The sequence below is a fragment of the Entelurus aequoreus genome, linkage group LG02, assembly GCF_033978785.1.
Source record: "Entelurus aequoreus isolate RoL-2023_Sb linkage group LG02, RoL_Eaeq_v1.1, whole genome shotgun sequence".
NCBI classification, from domain to species: domain Eukaryota; kingdom Metazoa; phylum Chordata; class Actinopteri; order Syngnathiformes; family Syngnathidae; genus Entelurus; species Entelurus aequoreus.
The window spans coordinates 54290119-54311133 of NC_084732.1; the positions used below are offsets into that span (position 1 = coordinate 54290119).

The window sequence follows — 21015 nt, forward strand, 5'->3', positions numbered from 1 at the left end:
TAAAAGACAAGGCTGTGGGACATAGTCACTGCAACACACAACAGCTACACCCAGGGCTACTACTGGCTGAATCGGGGCTCCATTCCCAAGCAGAATTGTAATTTGGGAACTATAGTAAATTTATTTAAATAAAATGCTCTCTAAATCTCAAGTTGTGTACAAGGTCACTTTTGCATTCTTCTTTTTTTCACACTTTCGTTTTCCGCCACCTGCCATGGGTCATTTTTGCAGACATATCGACATTAAAAGGATACTGTGCACTGCAATGTTTTTTGGTCTTTTATTTTTACATATAGGGCATTTATAAAATGTTTAAGGTAATTTGATAAACAGGCCTATAGCTTTGCTTCTTCCAACTCCTTTTCAAACTTGACCAACCCACATGGTTAAAATAATGACACACATTAATCATTTTTAAAGCAAATTTTATAACATTTCAAACACTTGAGGGTATCAACGCCCAGTAGTAAATTATGTTAACACTTGATTTGAACAATAACAAACAGGTTAGTTGTACCCGAAGGAATGAGGTGTTCAGAGAATGACAGTTGGAAGTACCATCATTTGTTAAAAGTATCATCTTTGGCTTTAACTAGTGAATACATAGTGACTGAAACACACGTACAGTATTGTACCACTTTAGTTATTCACAGGTGCAGTGTTGTTTTGGGAAAACACTCCAGGATGGCAAAAACAATACAATTGCTGCATACCAAAGAATAAAAATACCAAACATATTAAATGAATAACGCTATAACAGTGTCAAACAAAACAAAAAGCAGTAAAAGCAGAATGTTTAATACAGCTTTTGAATTGGATCCTATTAGACCAGTGATTCTCAAACTGTGGTACATGTATCACTAGTGGTATGCAGGTTCCATCTAGTGGTGCGCCAAATAATCACTTTAAATTACAGTGTTTTATTTTCCTATATTCAAACACATTGTTACTGTTCAAACTGTGTTTAATGTTACATTAGCCAAAAATAATAAATATACTTGTTAAAAAAAACCTCTGCTTTGTTTATAATGAATACGTGGGTCTACTACGCTACTGTATTTTAATGTTGGTCATTATGGTGATACATGGAGAGCCAAATGTTTTCTGAGGTGGTACTTGGTGAAAAAAGTTTGAGAACCACTGCATTAGACCATAAAAGTACTTGTGCCGTTCCAATCAGGATTTGTTTTAGCTCCAAGTAGTGCAGTTTTAATACCAAGTTAATAACAAATATTCTCCACTCCTTCATTGCAATTTTTAAGTGCTATCTTGACAAGTGGACATTAACCCATTATTTCTCAGATGAAAACCATTGGCGGGACACGGATTTAAAAAAGGAAATGTTCCTGGTGCACTTGTATATCTAAAACTCTTGAATTAAAAATGGTGTCAGTACTGAGTAATACGATTATTCCTCGTGGTAATGTGTCATTTTCTTTAATGACTCTTTATGTTTCAAAACGCTTATAAATACTGACAGGAATGCAAATGATTCTTGATTATAGAAAACAGCCTGACATACTCAAGAGCACAAAGCAGCAGGATCTCAGGTTCTTTTGGCAGGTTTGGCAGTGAGTTGTCGCTCTCTCTCTAGCTCTTTCTCACGTTGGTGCTCCTTCTCTAGTGCCTCCTTCTGCTTCTGTTGCTGCAGCTTCAAAGCTCTTTTCTGAAATGCAATAGAACATAGTCAGAGAGATAAGCCAATGTAAAACCCCAAAGGGGAAGCATCAAAACGGATATGCGCAATAAGATGTCATTTCACATCCATGCAGTCAAGAGAAAAAACAGGTCTTAAAGAAGCAAAATGAGATGATAGATAAAAAGCTAAGTTCAATTAGTTTTTGCCATAGTCCAGCGAAAAACAGACAAGTTACCTTTAGTTTTGTTGTCCTTTCATGGAGTAAAATCATCTCTTTCCTGATGTTGACCAGTTTGTTGTGGTAAATTTTGGCCTCTGTAAACTGAAGTGGACAAAGTGGATGATGTAGGAGGATGAGGATCTAGTGCAAGTGCTCAAACATACCAATGAATTTAGGTCAAGTAAGGCATTGCATTCTCGGAACTTTGTGACTTCTTGGTCCAGTGTGTCTAACAATATGAGCTGATTTTGTCTGCAGCAAGGAGCACAAAAGAAATGTTAATATGTGTGTCAACATTGGACAAAACTTGGCAGAGTGTTGATAGTTTAACAATGCCAAAGTAAACAATAACAACCAAGCTTGGGGGAATGTCAGGGGTCGAAAACCTTTATGGTCAAAACATTTTACCTCATCTTATAATGGAGACAAATGGTCTGTAGCTGCATAACACAGCTCATAAACTTTTTATGAGCTTTAATCTTTTTAAAAGTTTTACCCGTTACAACAAACAGAAGTTCAGTGTGCAAAATGTGTAACACATGCCTAGTGTGGCTGTCAAGAAGAGCTCTACACAGCGGGGCCAGCCATTTCTTTCAGGTCAATGTCTAGCGCTGCTTCATTCTCGATTAGTAGGAATATGTGCTTGCTGGTTCGAGGCTGGCATGTGAAAGGCTGGACTGCGCTAGGTGACTACTGTGACACATGATTGTTTGTTTATTAAGATGGCTATCGGCTGCTGAAATAGCAGTAGCTTCTCTGCCTAGGGTCTAAAATGTCAAAAAATGCTTGTATACATGTACAACATTAAAGGCCTACTGAAATGAATTTTTCTTATTTAAACGGGGATAGCAGATCTATTCTATGTGTCATACTTGATCATTTCGCGATATTGCCATATTTTTGCTGAAAGGATTTAGTATAGAACAACGACGATAAAGATTGCAACTTTTGGTATCTGATAAAAAAAAGGCTTGCCCCTACCGGAAGTAGCGTGACGTAGTCAGTTGAACATATACGCAAAGTTCCCTATTGTTTACAATGATGGCCGCATGAAGTGAGAGAGATTCGGACCGAGAAAGCGACAATTTCCCCATTAATTTGAGCGAGGATGAGAGATTTGTGGACGAGTAAAGTGCAAGTGAAGGACTAGTGGGGAGTTGAAGCTATTCAGATAGGGAAGATGCTGTGAGAGCCGGGGGTGACCTGATATTCAGCTGGGAATGACTACAACAGTAAATAAACACAAGACATATATATACTCTATTAGCCACAACACAACCAGGCTTATATTTAATATGCCACAAATTAATCCTGCATAAAAACACCTGCGTGTTTGTTACGCTAGCTCCTAGCTCCTATGCTAGCTCCTAGCTCCATAGAACATGCCAATACAATTCAAACACCTGATCAACACACACAATCACTCAGCCCAAAAGACCGTTCACCTAACCCAAGGTTCATAAAGCTTATATATTTTTAAAAAGTTACGTACGTGACGCGCACATACGGTCAAGCTTTTAAATGTTTAGCAGCCAAGGCTGCATACTCACGGTACCTGATATTCAGCTGGGAATGACTACAACAGTAAATAAACACAAGACATATATATACTCTATTAGCCACAACACAACCAGGCTTATATTTAATATGCCACAAATTAATCCTGCATAAAAACACATACGTGTTTGTTATGCTAACTCCTAGCTCCTATGCTAGCTCCTAGCTCCATAGAACACGCCAATACAATTCAAACACCTGATCAACACACACAATCACTCAGCCCAAAAGACCGTTCACCTAACCCAAGGTTCATAAAGCTTATATATTTTAAAAAAGTTACGTACATACGCAAAAAAAAGTTGCGCACATACGGTCAAGCGATCAAATGTTTAGAAGCCAAAGCTGCATACTCACAGTAGCACGTCTGCGTCTTTGTCATCCAAATCAAAGTAATCCTGGTAAGAGTCTGTGTTGTCCCAGTTCTCTACAGGCGTCTGTGTATCGAAGTCAAAAGTCCTCCTGGTTAGAGTCTCTGTTATCCGAGTTCTTCCATCTTGACTGCATCTTCCGGGAATGTAAACAAAGAAGCGCCGGCTGTGTACTGTTGTTGCTGACTACGTTCGAAAAATACGTCCATTTCGCACCGACAACTTTCTTCTTTGCTTGCTCAGCTTCCTTCTCCATAATGCAATGAACATGATTGCAACAGATTCACGAACACAGATGTCCAGAATACTGTGGAATTATGAAATGAAAACAGAGCTTTTTCGTATTGGCTTCAATGTGGAAGGCATACCCGTGTTCGCCGGGCTACGTCACGCGCATACGTCATCCTCAGAGGCGTTTCGAACCGGAAGTTTAGCGGCAAATTTAAAATGTCACTTTATAAGTTAACCCGGCCGTATTGGCATGTGTTATAATGTTAAGATTTCATCATTGATATATAAACTATCAGACTGCGTGGTCGGTAGTAGTGGGTTTCAGTAGGCCTTTAAAGCAAAAGGGAATACACACATACATGACAAGAATACCACATTCAAAATAAAACAACAGTTCCACATTAATTTCATGCACTGATTATGCTAATGTAATGATTAGACAATAGCCATAACATAATCATTGTTTAGGGCTGCAGCTATCAATTTGTTTAGTAATTATGTACCTTCTGATTTTGTTCAATTAGTTAAGTAATTAGATTAAAAAAAATACAAATACAAATAGCATATTAGGGAAAATAGTTGAAAAAAACTAAGATTTTTCTGCCTGCCATAACCCTATATTTATATAATAAATACATCGATCATTAACATTAAAATTGCATTTTTAACATGTGTGCATAAAACAAAACAAAGAAACAGTTTTCACCGCCACAACATTTGGCACCCACACATCACCACTCTCTATTGCAGCGGATGTGCTTAAACTATGTCTGCCAGGCATTTTAAGCAGTTGGTGTTTGATCAATTTTAATAGCTACAGTCATTAAACGATTAATCGAAGCCACAGAATATAAATCAAAACTTCAAATCAATCAATTGATTTAATCACTTAATCGTTGCAGCCCTGAAATTGTGTACAGAAAAGTTCAAGCTCTGACAAAAATGTACAAATTATTTGTACAAAATATAACCAAAAAATAAACACAAAAGAAAAGGAAAAAAGTTATCCTTGTGTCAATAAACCTAAAATGCTAATCTTTTTTTTTTTTTTTTAAAGATAATCAATTAATTCCCGTTTTTAAAAATTGCGGAAGTAAATGCATAATATAGGCACTACTTTAAAATAAATAATTACTTTTAAGAAAATGCTAAGTACTTGTTTTGAAAATTTATTTTACGTTATGTTTTTTGTCATTGGCAGTGAAGGCAAAACAATCTGTCAATGCATAATTCAAATCTATTTTCTACTGAGATGTTTTATTTTGGGGATTTCATTCATTCATAGTTCAATAACTGCGAGGGTCCAAGAAGCCAACTATCTCTCATGTCTCAGTCACCGCAAGACACCTACTTCCCCTCACTTTTGCTTCCCTTCCTTGTGCTCATCCAATCCCTACGTCATCAAAACTGAGCTTTCACATCCTTGCAGCCATCAAATATTATGAAAAGATGCACATTTCCAGCACACCAGTTTTGAAAATAAGCAAAGAGGGTCACAACAAAATGGCTGAAACGCCGCAGGTTGCAGACTGCTACTTTAGACTATTTAAAGCTTGCAGATTGAACAGTTTGAAGAAATACAAGCAACCAGAGATTTACCACCACAATGCGTAGTGAGAAAACATCTGTGACTTTTGATATCCTCTGCAAATTAGAGGAACTGCACTTTTTTTGGGAATTGTTCCTATTATTCACAATCATTATGTAAGACAAGCACACATTTTTCTTTTTTTATGCATTCTAAATATTAAATCAATCAGTCAATCAATCAATCAATTATATTTTATATAGCGCTTTTCTCTAGTGACTCAAAGCGCTTTACATAGTGAAACCCAATGTCTAAGTTACATTTAAGCCAGTGTGGGTGGCACTGAGAGCAGGTGGGTAAAGTGTCTTGCCCAAGGACACAACGGCAGTGACTAGGATGGCGGAAGCGGGGATCGAACCTGAAACCCTCAGGTTGCTGGCACGGCCGCTCTACCAACCGAGCTATACCGCCCTGATCAATAAATGACATCAAATGTCTGCTTACAATAGAGCCTATGGAAGTCTTTATATGTTGCCTATAAAGCCCTTAAAAAAACATCCAAACCCCTCTGTTAAGGTTTTATATACATGATGTAAATATACGTATATATACAATGTAGTAACGGGCACATTTATAATGACATGTCATATTTACATATTTTGCTCATTTTAAAACATACTTGGCACATTAATTTAAAAAAATGCATCACCAACTTAAATTATAGTCCTATCAGGGTGAGAGGCATGATTTATGATTTAGAATAAACTTTCATGAGGAGGTGAGGAAGCAGGTTACCACTCGATGGTCTAAACATAGCCACACACGTTAGGGATCACGGGGCTGCTATAAATTATGCTATAATATTATCTTGATACTATTTGTATTTCTTAAGACACATTTTTGCTACGAGGGGGGACACGACGACGACGACTGTATCCCTGCAGACTGTATTGATCTATCTTGATATATAATGTAGGAACCAGAAATATTAATAACAGAAAGAAACAACCCTTTTGTGCGAATGAGTGTGAATGGGGGAGGGAGGTTTTTTTGGTTGGTGCACTAATTGTAAGTGTATCTTGTGTTTTTTATGTTGATTTAATAAAAAATTTTTTAAAAGTTGCTATTTTTAAAAAATTCTTGTGCGGCCCGGTACCAACCGATCCACGAACCGGTACTGGGCTGCGGCCCAGTGGTTGGCGACCAGTGCCGTAAAGCACCAACTTGGCGAGTCTAAATCAAAGAAATCAAATGTGAGCAAAACCTATAAGAGTTAAGCTTTTACCAAAGGCAACAATCCTAAATGAAGCGTTCAGCACATACACAATGTTGACATCTATAGTTATATTTTGATAAACACAGGGAAAAACACGCACACTAGTAAACGGCGCGTGCAATGGCAAAGGCAGGCAAAAAACATGGCAGTAGACACAAAGTTAAATCATGAAATGCAACCTTACCCGAGCAAAAACGATGCATATTTATCTGGGAGAGTCTTGATCCCAATGTCCTTGACCCAGTCACACACAAAGAAGTTGTAGACCTCCATGCTTTTCCAAGTTTTCATCTGTTTTGTCGGGCAGAATTGCATCTGGAGCACACGATAGTTCGATATGTCTGGGAACGCCACTGAAGAATAATCCTTTATCACTCGACAAATTCTTATTTTTTTGATAAAATATAGGGACCTATTCCATTGCATAGTTGGATTTTTTGCTCATATCTGCTTCTTGCAGGAATTTATATGCCCCTTGTGTACTCAGATAGTGTGCGTGCTGTACAACAGCCATCTTAGCTTGGTTGACTACCACTGGTTTTCACTTCCGGGAAGAAATCACTTGTCGAAATACAAGCAATTGTTGTCGCTTTCTGGATGTTTATTTATTGGGTCTAATGGAGGAATAGAGGACCTCCTATTGGCTCCATTGTAAGCGGACTTGTATTTAATTACGAATTGGTTTGGTTTAAATTTATTTCCAACATGTATGCAATTACAAGTGATACATTATACAGTTGACATATTTACATTTTTCTTTACAACATGTTTACAACTTTAGTTTTTTCCCTGAATGTATTACCTTTATGAACCACTTATTTTGGGACTATATGAAAGCTCTTTCCTATCTATTTGAACGGCTGGAACACCATAGAACAGAACAGCAATATAGCATTTTCTGCTCAAACTGTATAATCACTCTCACTTGCTATACGCTCTAGCTGCTTGACCATCATGTGAATTAAGCCGCGAAGAAAGAAGAAAAACGGATATAACCCAGCAATATCCAACATTATGTATAATTCTAAATGATTAGTGAATGAATTGTACTTTTGTAGTTATTTTACCATATTTCTACACAATAACTCAGAGCAGTAGAGATTATGAAGTGATTTTTGGTCAAGTACATATTTTGCTTTATTCATTGTAGAAATATTTATTGCCATCTTATATTAAGTTAATTTTCTCACCCAACACCTACAAATTTGATTTATTTTATTCTGTCAATATCCACTACGCCTATGTGTATTTGTGTTTGACTTTCTCTTCTACTGTTACCGAATACCATTATTTTAGTTTTACTGAGATTCAAGGAAAGTCTGTTTCTGTCAAACCAGCTCTTTAATTTGTTCATTTATTCTGTTATTATTTGAATTTGCTTTTGTGTGTTCTCTCCTGAACAAAACGCAGTCGTGTCATCCGCAAATAGTACTAATTGTACGTTTTTTGTAAAATTACAAATGTTTGTATAGAGGTTAAACAATTTTGGTCCTAGTTCCCTGGGGTACGCTGCAAGATATTTCTAACTCTGATGACGTATTTTCGCCAAGCTTAACGTATTGCTTTCTGTTGGTTAAGTAGCTTCTAATCCAGTTCAACACCAACCCTCTGATTCCAAACTGTTCTAATTTGTTGATTAAGATAATATGATTAATTGTGCAAATGCTTTACTTAGACCCATAAATATTGCCGCTGCACACCGTTTACTATCTATTGCATTGGTAAAAATATTTCATTAAAAAGAAAAATACATTCGTCGCCATCATAATGATTGTGAACGATAGGCAAAATTCCCAAAAAGGTGCAGTTCTCCATTAAGATTTTGGTATTTAAATACAGACTGATTTGCTGAACATTTTAAAACTGTTCAAACAATACTAAGTAAAGACAGTGCATGTAATCAAAATCCATCCATCCATTTTTACCGCTTGTCCCTCTCATAATCTTCCAAAATCATATTCAGCAGTGTATACAATGGCAGTGTAACTTTGTATTTAGACACCATAACCACAGCAAATGGTGTTACTGAACTAAACACTTAAACCAAAATCAAATAAGATCTTCAAGTGGACTGTAACATCACCAGTAAATAGCTCTGATCACATGACAATAGTGGTGTTTAAAGCATGCATAACATGAAGTACTCACGTGAGTTCTTGGAGCGTACGTTTAGAGTTCTGCAGACTAGGCAGGTAGTGGGAGAGTAAGCCGTCTGTGAGTTTGTACACAGCATTCTTATCTATACACACATCTCCTAGAGGGGCGCAGCTCTTCATACATGCTTGCTCCTGCACTGACAGCTGCTCATCTGAGGGTTGAAGTAAAATGTTTTTTTTAATTTACATTTCTAGTCCAACACATTTATCTCTCTTAAAAGACACATTCATCTTTGTTTAATCTGAACAAAATGCAGAAGATACTTTAGACAGTGCACAACATGAGGAAGCAAATAAGGCATTCAATTGAGAAATAAAATAAATAAATAAAAAAAGCTGGCCAGAAATAGTCCTCTCTTCAAGTTGACGTGTGCTTTACCTTTTAAAATCAGCATTCACGCAAACAAAAATGCTCAGTTTTTATTGATACTAACTCAATCACAGAGCAAAAAGTAAAATCTAAATTGATACAACTCGGAAGTTGGAACTTAGAGGTGGGAATCTTTGGGCACCTCACAATTCGATTGCAAGCACAATTCAGAGGCTACAATTCAATTATAAATCGATTATTGATACAACTATAATTATAATATTGTATATCATTATATTGTATATTGTTAATATATCATATGTTATTTTATATTCTAAATTTAATTAATATTATTTTATATATATACACACACACAATTCTATTTATGTATACATATACATACATATATAAATATATACATACTAGGGCTGGGCGATATATCGAGTTTGTAAGATACTGTATATCGATATATTTTTAAACACGATATGAATTAAGAAAATATCGTAATATCAATATACAAACCCCGTTTCCATATTAGTTGGGAAATTGTGTTAGATGTAAATATAAACGGAATACAATGATTTGCAAATCCTTTTCAACCCATATTCAGTTGAATGCACTACAAAGACAAGATATTTGATGTTCAAACTCATAAACTTTATTTTTTTTTGCAAATAATAATTAACTTAGAATTTCAGGGCTGCAACACGTGCCAAAGTAGTTGGGAAAGGGCATGTTCACCACTGCGTTACATCACCTTTTCTTTTAACAACACTCAATAAACAATTGGGAACTGAGGAAACTAATTGTTGAAGCTTTGAAAGTGGAATTTTTTCCCATTCTTGTTTTATGTAGAGCTTCAGTTGTCCAACAGTCCGGGGTCTCCGCTGTCGTATTTTACGCTTCATAATGCGCCACACATTTTCGTTGGGAGACATGTCTGGACTGCAGACGGGCCAGGAAAGTACCCGCACTCTTTTTTTACGAAGCCACGCTGTTGTAACGTGCTGAATGTGGCTTGGCATTGTCTTGCTGAAATAAGCAGGGGCGTCCATGAAAAAGACGGCGCTTAGATGGCAGCATATGTTGTTCCAAAACCTGTATGTACCTTTCAGCATTAATGGTGCCTTCACAGATGTGTAAGTTACCCATGTCTTGGGCACTAATGCACCCCCATACCATCACAGATGCTGGCTTTTGAACTTTGCGTCAATAACAGTCTGGATGGTTCGCTCCCCCTTTGGTCCGGATGACACTATGTCGAATATTTCCAAAAACAATTTGAAATGTGGACTCGTCAGACCACAGAACACTTTTGTACTTTTCATGAGTCCATCTTAGATGATCTCGGGCCCAGAGAAGCCGGCGGCGTTTCTGGATGTTGTTGATAAATGGCTTTCGCTTTGCATAGTAGAGCTTTAACTTGCACTTACAGATGTAGCGACCAACTGTATTTAGTGACAGTGGTTTTCTGAACTGTTCCTGAGCCTATGTGGTGATATCCTTTAGAGATTGATGTCGGTTTTTGATACAGTGCTGTCTGAGGGATCGAAGGTCACGGTCATTCACTGTTGGTTTCCGGCTATGCCGCTTACGTGAAGTGATTTCTCCAGATTCTCTGAACCTTTTGATGATATTATGGACCGTAGATGTTGAAATCTCTAAATTTCTTGCAATTGCACTTTGAGAAACATTGTTCTTAAACTGTTTGACTATTTGCTCACGCAGTTGTGGACAAAGGGGTGTACCTAGCCCCATCCTTTCTTGTGAAAGACTGAGCATTTTTTGGGAAGCTGTTTTTATACCCAATCATGGCACCCACCTGTTCCCAATTAGCCTGCACACCTGTGGGATGTTCCAAATAAGTGTTTGATGAGCATTCCTCAACTTTATCAGTATTTATTGCCACCTTTCCCAACTTCTTTGTCACGTGTTGATGGCATCAAATTCTAAAGTTAATTAATTATTTGCAAAAAAAAAATGTTTATCAGTTTGAACATCAAATATGTTGTCTTTGTAGCATATTCAACTGAAAATGGGTTGAAAATGATTTGCAAATCATTGTATTCCGTTTATATTTACATCTAACACAATTTCCCAACTCATATGGAAACGGGGTTTGTAGTTTTTTTTACGTTAAAATGACCAAATGCCACTTATTTGTTGTGTTCCTTGTTCTCCCCCGCAATACTCTGTGGGCTATTAAACACCTCCCCTTTCCCCTTCCAAGCGGTGCTTGTCGTCTCCCCCCCACTGCACTGAACCACAACAACAACTCACAAGCAAATATGGAGCCTGATTGTGCCACCCGCAGTGCCACCACCAGCTACGCAGCTTAACTACATGTCCCAGTAGATGGCAGTAGCTTCGCCACTTTTTAAAGTCCCAACGGTGTGGTGAAATTTGTCCTCTGATTTGACCCATCCCCATGAGCAGTGAGTAGCAGCGCCTTGCTGTTGTAACACGTGGCTTGGCATTGTCTTGCTGAAATAAGCAGGGGTGTCCATGATAACTTTGTTTGGATAGCAACATATGTTGCTCTAAAACCTGTATGTACCTTTCAGCAGTAATGGTGCCTTCACAGATGTGTAAGTTACCCATGCGTTGGGCACTAATACACCCCCATACCATCACAGATGCTGGCTTTTGAAGTTTGCGCCTATAACAATCCGGGTGGTTCTTTTCCTCTTTGGTCCAGAGGACACGACGTCCATAGTTTCCAAAAACAATTTGAAATGTGGACTCGTCAGACCACAGAACACTTTTCTACTTTGCATGAGTCCATCTTAGATGATCTCGGGCCCAGAGAAGCCGGCGGCGTTTCTGGATGTTGTTGATAAATGGCTTTCGCTTTGCATAGTAGAGCTTTAACTTGCACTTACAGATGTAGCGACCAACTGTATTTAGTGACAGTGTTTTTCTGAACTGTTCCTGAGCCTATGTGGTGATATCCTTTAGAGATTGATGTCGGTTTTTGATACAGTGCTGTCTGAGGGATGGAAGGTCACGGTCATTCACTGTTGGTTTCCGGCTATGCCGCTTACGTGAAGTGATCAGTGCAAAGCTGGCGGCGTTTCTGGGTGTTGTTGATAAATGGCATTCGCTTTGTATAAACTTACATTTACAGATGTAGCAACCAACTGTAGTTACTGGCAGTGGTTTTTTGAAGTGTTCCTGAGCCCATGTGGTGATCTCCTTTACACGCTGATGTCGCTTTTTGATGCAGTACTGCCTGAGGTAATGAAGGTCCGTAATATCATTGCTTACGTGCAGTGATTTCTCCAGATTCTCTGAACCGTTTGATGATATTCGGACCGTAGATGGTGAAATCCCTAAATTCCTTGCAATAGCTGGTTGAGAAATGTTGTTCTTAAACTGTTCGACAATTTGCTCACGCATTTGTTCACAAAGTGGTGACTCTCGCCCAATCCTTGTTTGTGAATGACTGACCATTTCATGAAAGCTGCATTCAGACCCAATCATGGCACCCACCTGTTCACAATTAGCCTGTCCACCTGTGGGATGTTCCAAATAAGTGTTTGATGAGCATTCTTCAACTTTCTCAGTCTTTTTTGCTACTTGTGCCAACTTTTTTTAAACATGTTGCAGGCATCAAATTTTAAATGAGCTAATATTTGCAAAAAATTAAGTTTTCCAGTTCGAACATTAAGTATCTTGTCTTTGGAGTCAGTCTATTCAATTGAATATACACTACCGTTCAAAAGTTTGGGGGCGCCCAAACAATTTTGTGGAATAGCCTTTATTTCTAAGAACAAGAATAGACTGTTGAGTTTCAGATGAAAGTTCTCTTTTTCTGGCCATTTTGAGCGTTTAATTGACCCCACAAATGTGATGGTCCAGAAACTCAATCTGCTCAAAGGAAGGTCCGTTTTGTAGCTTCTGTAACGAGCTAAACTGTTTTCAGATGTGTGAACATGATTGCACAAGGGTTTTCTAATCATCAATTAGCCTTCTGAGCCAATGAGCAAACACATTGTACCATTAGAACACTGGAGTGATAGTTGCTGGAAACGGGCCTCTATACACCTTTGTAGATATTGCACCAAAAACCAGACATTTGCAGCTAGAATAGTCATTTACCACATTAGCAATGTATAGAGTGTACTTCTTTAAAGTTAAGACTAGTTTAAAGTTATCTTCATTGAAAAGTACAGTGCTTTTCCTTCAAAAATAAGGACCTTTCAATGTGACCCCAAATGTTTGAACGGTAGTGTAAGTTGAAAAGGATTTGCAAATCATTGTATTCTGTTTTTATTTACGATTTACACATGCCAACTTCACTGGTTTTGTAAATTGCTCTCTGCGGATATAATGAAATATGTCCACATCGCAGACATCCACTGCATGAAATTCCGTGCGTATTGCTTACATCATCACAACATCCTCTTTCGGCAGCGCTCTTCAGGTGCTCAGTCTTTTTTCGGGGGCCAAATTTTCAGTGCATCACTAGTCAATAGTGCACAAATAATAGGCTATATATATTCATTCATACTGTAAAACCTGCTGGTCGTAAGGTTTAATGTTTTTGTGGTTTTGGTTTTATGTTCATTGTTCCCATGATCGCAAACTCACCGTCCGTGCCTGAGAGGGGTTTGGCAGAGAATGAGGAAGTGTTGTGTGTTTGGGGAAGCACTGATACACATGGCAGAGAATAAGGAAGTGTTGTTATGTGTCTGTGGAAGCAGGGAGACCGATGTGTGTGTAGACCTGGACCGATATTTAATAACTCAATTAACCAAACGATAAATTTAAATTAGGTCGGTAAGTTTTCCAGCGTATTTATGGGTTTCAAGAGCATTCACGCTTTTCATCGGTTTCAGCAGCCGTGCACGTTTGTGCCATAGGGAAATGAAAAGAAGGAGATTAATCCTTCTGTCGTCCATTAGGAGTCTTTGACTTGTTGTGCAGTGAGGCGAGTTCGCTGGCCCGCTCACATCACACAGTGCAACAATTTAGCCCGTGACCAACACATGTAGTAGCGAACATGGACAAAATGATCACAAGATCAAACCAAATTCCACCGCACCAGTGTGCGTATATTTCAGATAAAATCTTTGGAACAAGATGAGCCTATCAACACCAAGGAGACAGTTTGCAGAATGTGTGTGACTACGACAAACCTACACGCCCACTTCAAAAACAACCAACCAACAGTCCACACTCACTTTGCGTTTGGTGAACCAGTTCAGTGGAAATTAAACAGTGCAAAATAGTGTGGGTCAAATCACTACATCACCAAATACATGCTGCCTTTTAAAACTGTTGAAAAACTCGCTTTTCTAAAAACGCTGCATAGGTTTGACAGACATTTGTCATCTTATGTCATGTAGGTGTTTCTGCACTCAGAATCTGCCAGACTTAGGTTTTATTTGCATATGACCTGTTAATACATCTCCTTATATTGTAGTGTGTATATTTTTACTATTTCCTTTTGTTTAAAAATATTGTAACTTGATTTTAAGTATGTAAGTAATGTACAAATCTACCTCTGCCAATATTGAAGTGGAACTTTGTTTGTCAATACTTTATTTAGCCATTTTATTTACTGTTTGGGATGTGTATTTTTGAGGGCCCCTAACCATTTTCTAACCTATTTTATGGCATTTGGTTGTGATTTTTATTCAAGTGCAAAATTTTGCAATCAGACGAAGTATAATTTATTGTTATTTGTTTGTTTTTTTACAGAGATTTAAAAGTTTACATTCCAATTACAATGTTAAAATATACAAGAAATACAAGTTTATTGCATTTCAAAAGGATAAATACATGCATTATCATTATCAGTGGTTAACTTGTTCCCCAAAAAATTATGGCAATAATCGACAATAATTTGTAGGTCAATATATCATCCAGCAAAATTTGTTAGCGGCCCAGGCCTACTTGTGTGCACGGAAAGAAATACTGTTGGAATTGGGCCGGTGGTTAACATACTATTGGCAACAAAAGTTAAAAATAGCATATGACTTTGTTTGGAGGCTACAATGAGTTATATTACTGTAATTTGTTTTCACGAAAAATCCCTTATTTTTAAGTTAATTTAAGTTTAAGTATAATTCACTTTAAGGGGAAATCCTTCCAAATGGCAATTAACTATGACCCACTGCCTATAATAGTGTCTTGTGTGATAACTTAAGCAGGGATGCTGCTAGCAAACAGAGTAATTTGCAGCAAGTAGCCAATCGGCCATATCAAAAGAAAGGTTATTTTTTTATTTCACATATTTTATGTGTGGGCAGCACGGTGACACAGGGGTTAGTGCATGTGCCTCACTCATCAAGAAGGCCCAGCAGAGGATGTACTTCCTGCGGCAGCTGAGGAAACTTAAGGTGCCGACCGAGATGCTGGTGCAGTTTTACTCCGTCATCATAAGAGTCCATCCTGACCTCCTCCATCACAGTGTGGTTCCCCGGCGCCACAGTCCAGGATAAGAATAGACTGCAGCGCATCGTACGTGCTGCTGAGAAGGTGATTGGCTCCAAGCTCCCATCCCTCCAGGACTTGTTCTCCTCCAGGACCAGGAGGCGTGTGGGTCGAATCACAGCTGACTCTTCTCACCCTGGACACACTATTCTCCCCTCTCCCCTCAGGCAGGAGACTACGCTCCATCCAGACCCACACCTCCCGCCACCTGAACAGTTTTTTCCCCTCGGCCATCAGGCAAATGAACAATAACTCCTAACAGCAGCTCCTTGAATTCCTTGAATCCCTTCTAAGTCTATCTGATAGCTCAGTCACAGCTCTTTTTATTACCAAATATGTGTTATATGTGTTTTATGTCGCTCGTTTGCACCAAGAAAAATTCCTAGTTTGTGAACCCGTTCTCAAACAATGGCAATAAAACTATTCTGATTCTGATTCTGACATGAAGGTCTTGAGTAGTCTTGGGTTCGATCCTGCGCTCGGGATCTTTCTGTGTGGAGTTTGCATGTTCTCCCCGGGACTGCGTGGGTTCCCTCCGGGTACTCCGGCTTCCTCCCACCTCCAAAGACATGCACCTGGGGATAGGTTGATTGGCAACACTAAATTGGCCCTAGTGTGTGAATGTGAGTGTGAATGTTGTCTGTCTATCTGTGTTGGCCCTGCGATGAGGTGTACTCAGCCTTCCACCCGAATGCAGCTGAGATAGGCTCCAGCAACCCCCCCCCCCCCCCGCCACCCCAAAAGGGATAAGCGGTAGAAACTGGATGGATGGATTTTATGTGTATATATTTTTTAATCATGTAAATAGATGTGATTTTTTTTTTAAACATTTGTCATGTGAGTGTATGACTCTTTCGCCAAATAATGGTGGTCATACCGCTACTTCTTAAAATGGCTTCTGGTGATAAATACCTATGGACAGTCTCATTTTCTGGTGTTGATGTATATTTGTTATTAAAGTATAACACCCACCGTCTATGTGTGGAAGTTCCTCATGAGACGACGGTCTTTCATCCTCCATTCCTTCCATACTCAGCCAGCCTCAACAATCTGTAAAAGACGCAGTAAAATCACTTTTTTTGACATCAGTTGACAGACTTTGACACAACCGCGTGACGCGTCACGTGGGTCACATGTTGCCGCAAAGTAGAGCGTTTAGAGGTAAAGTGTGTCGCCAGCTAGCCAGCTAACAAGTTAGCTTCTTCGTCGTGTGGCCAACACGCCTTGTTGCCGACCACACGTCCAACAAACTAGTATTTCAGTTCAAAGCATTACCTGATTAAATGTCTCCTCAATAATGACTCCAGTCGTACGTAAATCGGGGTTTAGTTGGGCAGAAGCAAACGGAATACCGGCGGGGTTGACATTATTGTGACTGCTGAGGAGGACAAACATCACGTGACTCGTTGGTCACGTGATCGCGGATGGCTACACTAAACTTGCTAGTTGACTTCCCCCTCCCGGAGATCATGCTGGTGGGACTGCGCCAGACAGTGTCCCAGGCGAAACGACGATATTGGCATAAAATGTTCCAAAACAACAATATCGAGAGGTGAGATTGAATTTTGTCGACATAATACGCTTCCTGATTAACATTTCTGGCAGCTGCTGACAAGACTTAGGGTAGTTGCTCATCTTTACGAGCTAGCCTGATACTGTTTAGCTATGGCTTCTTTTAAATTGTTATGTATCTTTTTTAAAAAAAAAACACTTCTAATTCGTAATATACTCTTATAGTAATACAAATACATAGTGATTGAACTATTCTGTGTTTTTGTCGTCACTTTCAGCTGCCAACGGAGTAAAAATGCACACCAAGGAAATGTGAATGATTAGCCCAGAGGACAGTGCAGCTCTCACCTGGACACACCTGGATTTCTTTTAAAGATGTCAGGAGGGAAACTGCTGAGCAAGGTGCGCTCTGCCTTCAGGAGAGAGCGAGGCGACATGAGTGACACTGCTCCCTTCGACTTCTCCGACGAGTTAGTGGAGGATGAAACGCCCAAATTCAATAAGCTGAAGGTGGTGGTCTCCGGTGAGATGTCTGATTACGCTGCAGGGCCCGCGTCCGGCGGGGTGGCGGTGAGCACCGTGGTGGTGGCGGCCGGACATCGGCATGACGATGATGACGACTCCCTGTTGGACTCTTCCTCCAGCTTGGGCAGCCCCGGTTTGAACATGGACTCATGTGACAGCTGCACTAAGAAGAGGGAGAATATCAAACAGAGAAGAGTGATGAAGAGGCTGGCCATTGCGGCTGTGCTCTATTTTCTCTTCATGGTGGCTGAAATAATAGGTAACCAGAGATTACATACACACACACTTTAGGCCAGTGATTTTCAAACTTTTTTCACCAAAACATTTGGCTCTCCAAGTACCACCATAATGACCAAGATTAAAATACAGTAGCACAGTAGGCCCAAGTATTCATTTAAACAAGTCAGAGGTTTATTTCAAAAGGTACAATTAATATTGTTGGCCACTGTAACCTTACCCACAATGCACAAACGTCATCAACTATGACACTCCGTAATACAGTACATATTTACAGATGGCTTTGACGTACCACTAGATGGAGCCCGTGTACCACACTTTGAGAACTACTGCCCTAGGTGTTTTGTGGTTCAATCCCGGGCTCGGGATCTTTCTGTGTGGAGTTTGCATGTTCTCCCTGTGACTGTGTGGGTTCCCTCCGGGTACTCCGGCTTCCTCTAACCTCCAAAGACATACACCTGGGGATAGGTTGATTGGCAACACTAAATTGGCCCTAGTGTGTGAATGTTGTCTGTCTATCTGTGTTGGCCCTGCGATGAGGTGGCGACTTGTCAAGGGTGTACCCCGCTTTCCGCCCGTGTGCAGCTGAGATAGGCTCCAGCACCCCCCGCGACCCTGTACGGGACGAGCGTTGGAAAATGGATGGATGGAGGGTGTTTTGTGGCCCCATTTCAGTCTTTAATATTACTTGTGTAAAACGCTATGGAGTAGATCATACTGTATCATAGTCAGTATTGTAATATAGTCATCTCTCGCCACATCACACATGTCTAGTAGGGCTGTAACTAACGATTAATTTGATAATCAATTAATCTGTCGATTATTACTTCGATTAATCGATTAATAATCGGATAAAAGAGACAAACTACATTTTTATCCTATCCAGTATTTTATTGAAAAAAAACAGCATACTGGCACCATACTTATTTTGATTATTGTTCCTCAGCTGTTTGTAAATGTTGCCGTTTATAAATAAAGGTTTATTAAAAATATATATATATATATAAAAAAAACAAAAAAACTCTGCGCATAGCATAGATCCAACGAATCGATGACTAAATTAATCGGCAACTATTTCAATAATACATTTTAATCAATTTAATTGATTAGTTGTTGCAGTCCTAATGTCTAGTAGGCTTTCTTAATGTTATTTTAAAAGTCGAAAACAGGTTTTTTTTATGCTCCAGCTATGAAAATATTCAATTTATAATTCCTAATTCCTACCATGGCCAATTATACTTTGGTTGATTCCAGAACCAAAAAAACAGTGATAGAAAAAGAGTTTACTGTATAACTCTTGGTGACCAGAAGTAGATTTCAATGGTGTGCGCATAAAAAACACAACCAACAAAATTGCAGTTCAAGTATGTTTATAATTAGATTATCGGAAATAATGTGCTGTTGATATTTTACAAGTTATAAGATTTGTGTTTACTTTAAATAATAATGTAAAAAAATTACATTGACAACTACAATTCAGTTTAATTACATATGTTCCATAGTCATGTATAAATTCCAGATAATCTCTAAAGTTTATATAAACAAGGGATAAAAATATAAGTTGTTATGTCCAATGCAAAAGAAAAGTGTTGGATATGTCCTACTGCAGTGAAGCCAATTCAAAACTGCTATTGCCGCTTGGGCATTATTTGAAAAACTGAACAAAACACAATAAATGGCCCAAAAAATATGAAAACATTTTTTTTAGACACTGTATTTTAAGGGTAAATGTTTGGCTACAGTACAAACTTCGATAGTACGGTTGTTTTAGAAATACGACCTCATGATGACGACATTCAAAGCGATGCTAATTTAGCGATTATCTCCATGGGCTTTTGAATAGAGGCGGCCTCGATGCTGCATAAACTATTACAAAGGACAGGTTGACTCACAGCTAAATAGAAGTTTAGCAGAAACAAAGTATAATTGTATCTATGAAGCAATTTATTCCATCAAATTACAACAAACAAATCCGCTGGGCACGACAACCACTGTGATCAGCTACCGTATTTTTTGGACTATAAAGCGCACTTAAAATCCTTTCATTTTCTCAAAACTCGACAGTGCGCCTTATAACCCGGTGAGCCTAATGTACGGAATAATTTTGGTTGTGCTTACCGACCTTGAAGCTATTTTATTTGGTAAATGGTGAAATGATAAGTGTGACCAGTAGATGGCAGTGACACATGAGAGATACATGTAGACTGCAATAGGATGGCAGTCACACATAAGACATAGTGTAGACTGCAATATGACTCAAGTAAACAACACCAAAATTGTATATGATCCATTGAAAATATAGAACATTACACACAGCGCTCAAAAATCTATCAAAATGTTTTAGTACGACTTTGGTAAGCTATGAAGCCGCACCGCTTGAAGGATTGTACTGTTCTTCAACATACGAGTATTATCATGGTGTGTGTGTGTATAAGATAAGACATATTATCTGGCGTTTTGTTTCCCAATATTATGCAAAAGCAACTTTTCTTACTTTCTGGTACCTGCTGATCTGTATTTGGGATCTGCATAAGTCCTGAAAATTTGCGCGCGTCCGCCTTTGTAGCCCGTGATGACGCCGTAGTCGATAAGCTTCTTCTTTTTCTATATCTTCTTGTTATGGGACATTCATCCTCCGCTGTTGTAATTTCTCATTTAAAGTAGCGTAAAGTTCTTACTTATATCGGTCAGTAAACTCGCCATGAAAGCGCCAAAACATACCGGTGTAGTGAGTTTACATTATTCACCCAAGGAACTTTAGTTAGTAGAGAGTTCCGGTCGGATGTTTTTTCACGGGACACATTTCCGGCGTTGTTATTGCACTAGTGAGCCACGGATGAGGAGATGCTGCTCCGTTATTGATTTAAGTAAAGTCTGAATGTCATTAAAACCGTTAGCGCCATCTTTTGACTCTTCTTCCACTCCCATCCTTGCACGCTACACCGCTACAACAAAGATGACGGAGAAAAGACGCTGCCGAAGGTGAGCCACGTAAATAAGACCGCCCACAAA

The 21015-nt window shown here is 38.9% G+C and overlaps 2 protein-coding genes across 4 annotated transcripts in view; one reads left to right on the plus strand and one right to left on the minus strand.

Moving 5' to 3' along the window:
- Positions 1 to 307: 307 nt before the first annotated feature.
- On the minus strand, positions 308 to 17163 carry LOC133635840 (biogenesis of lysosome-related organelles complex 1 subunit 6-like). 2 transcript variants are annotated; one of them, XM_062029201.1, is made up of 6 exons: positions 17005 to 17163; positions 16702 to 16779; positions 8971 to 9130; positions 2024 to 2111; positions 1875 to 1961; positions 320 to 1666 (listed from the first exon to the last, which is right to left on the minus strand). In XM_062029201.1, exons 2-6 carry the CDS (start codon positions 16757 to 16759, stop codon positions 1547 to 1549), a joined length of 513 nt encoding a protein of 170 aa, XP_061885185.1. In that variant the 5' UTR covers positions 16760 to 16779; positions 17005 to 17163; the 3' UTR covers positions 320 to 1546. The 2 variants fall into 2 exon arrangements, with proteins under 2 accessions (XP_061885196.1, XP_061885185.1); XM_062029212.1 differs by lacking the exons at positions 16702 to 16779; positions 17005 to 17163 and adding an exon at positions 7007 to 7137 and having other exon boundaries at positions 308 to 1666; positions 8971 to 9118.
- Positions 16966 to 21015, plus strand: part of LOC133635834 (probable proton-coupled zinc antiporter SLC30A4) — a 56511-nt gene continuing 52461 nt past the window's right edge. Inside the window, exons 1-2 of one of the 2 annotated variants that reach the window (XM_062029187.1) lie at positions 16966 to 17281; positions 17520 to 18025. In XM_062029187.1, coding sequence (XP_061885171.1) covers positions 17617 to 18025 — 409 coding nt within the window. In that variant the 5' untranslated portion in view covers positions 16966 to 17281; positions 17520 to 17616. The remainder of the gene's footprint in view (positions 17282 to 17519; positions 18026 to 21015) is intronic. The other variant, XM_062029179.1, reaches the window with a different exon arrangement.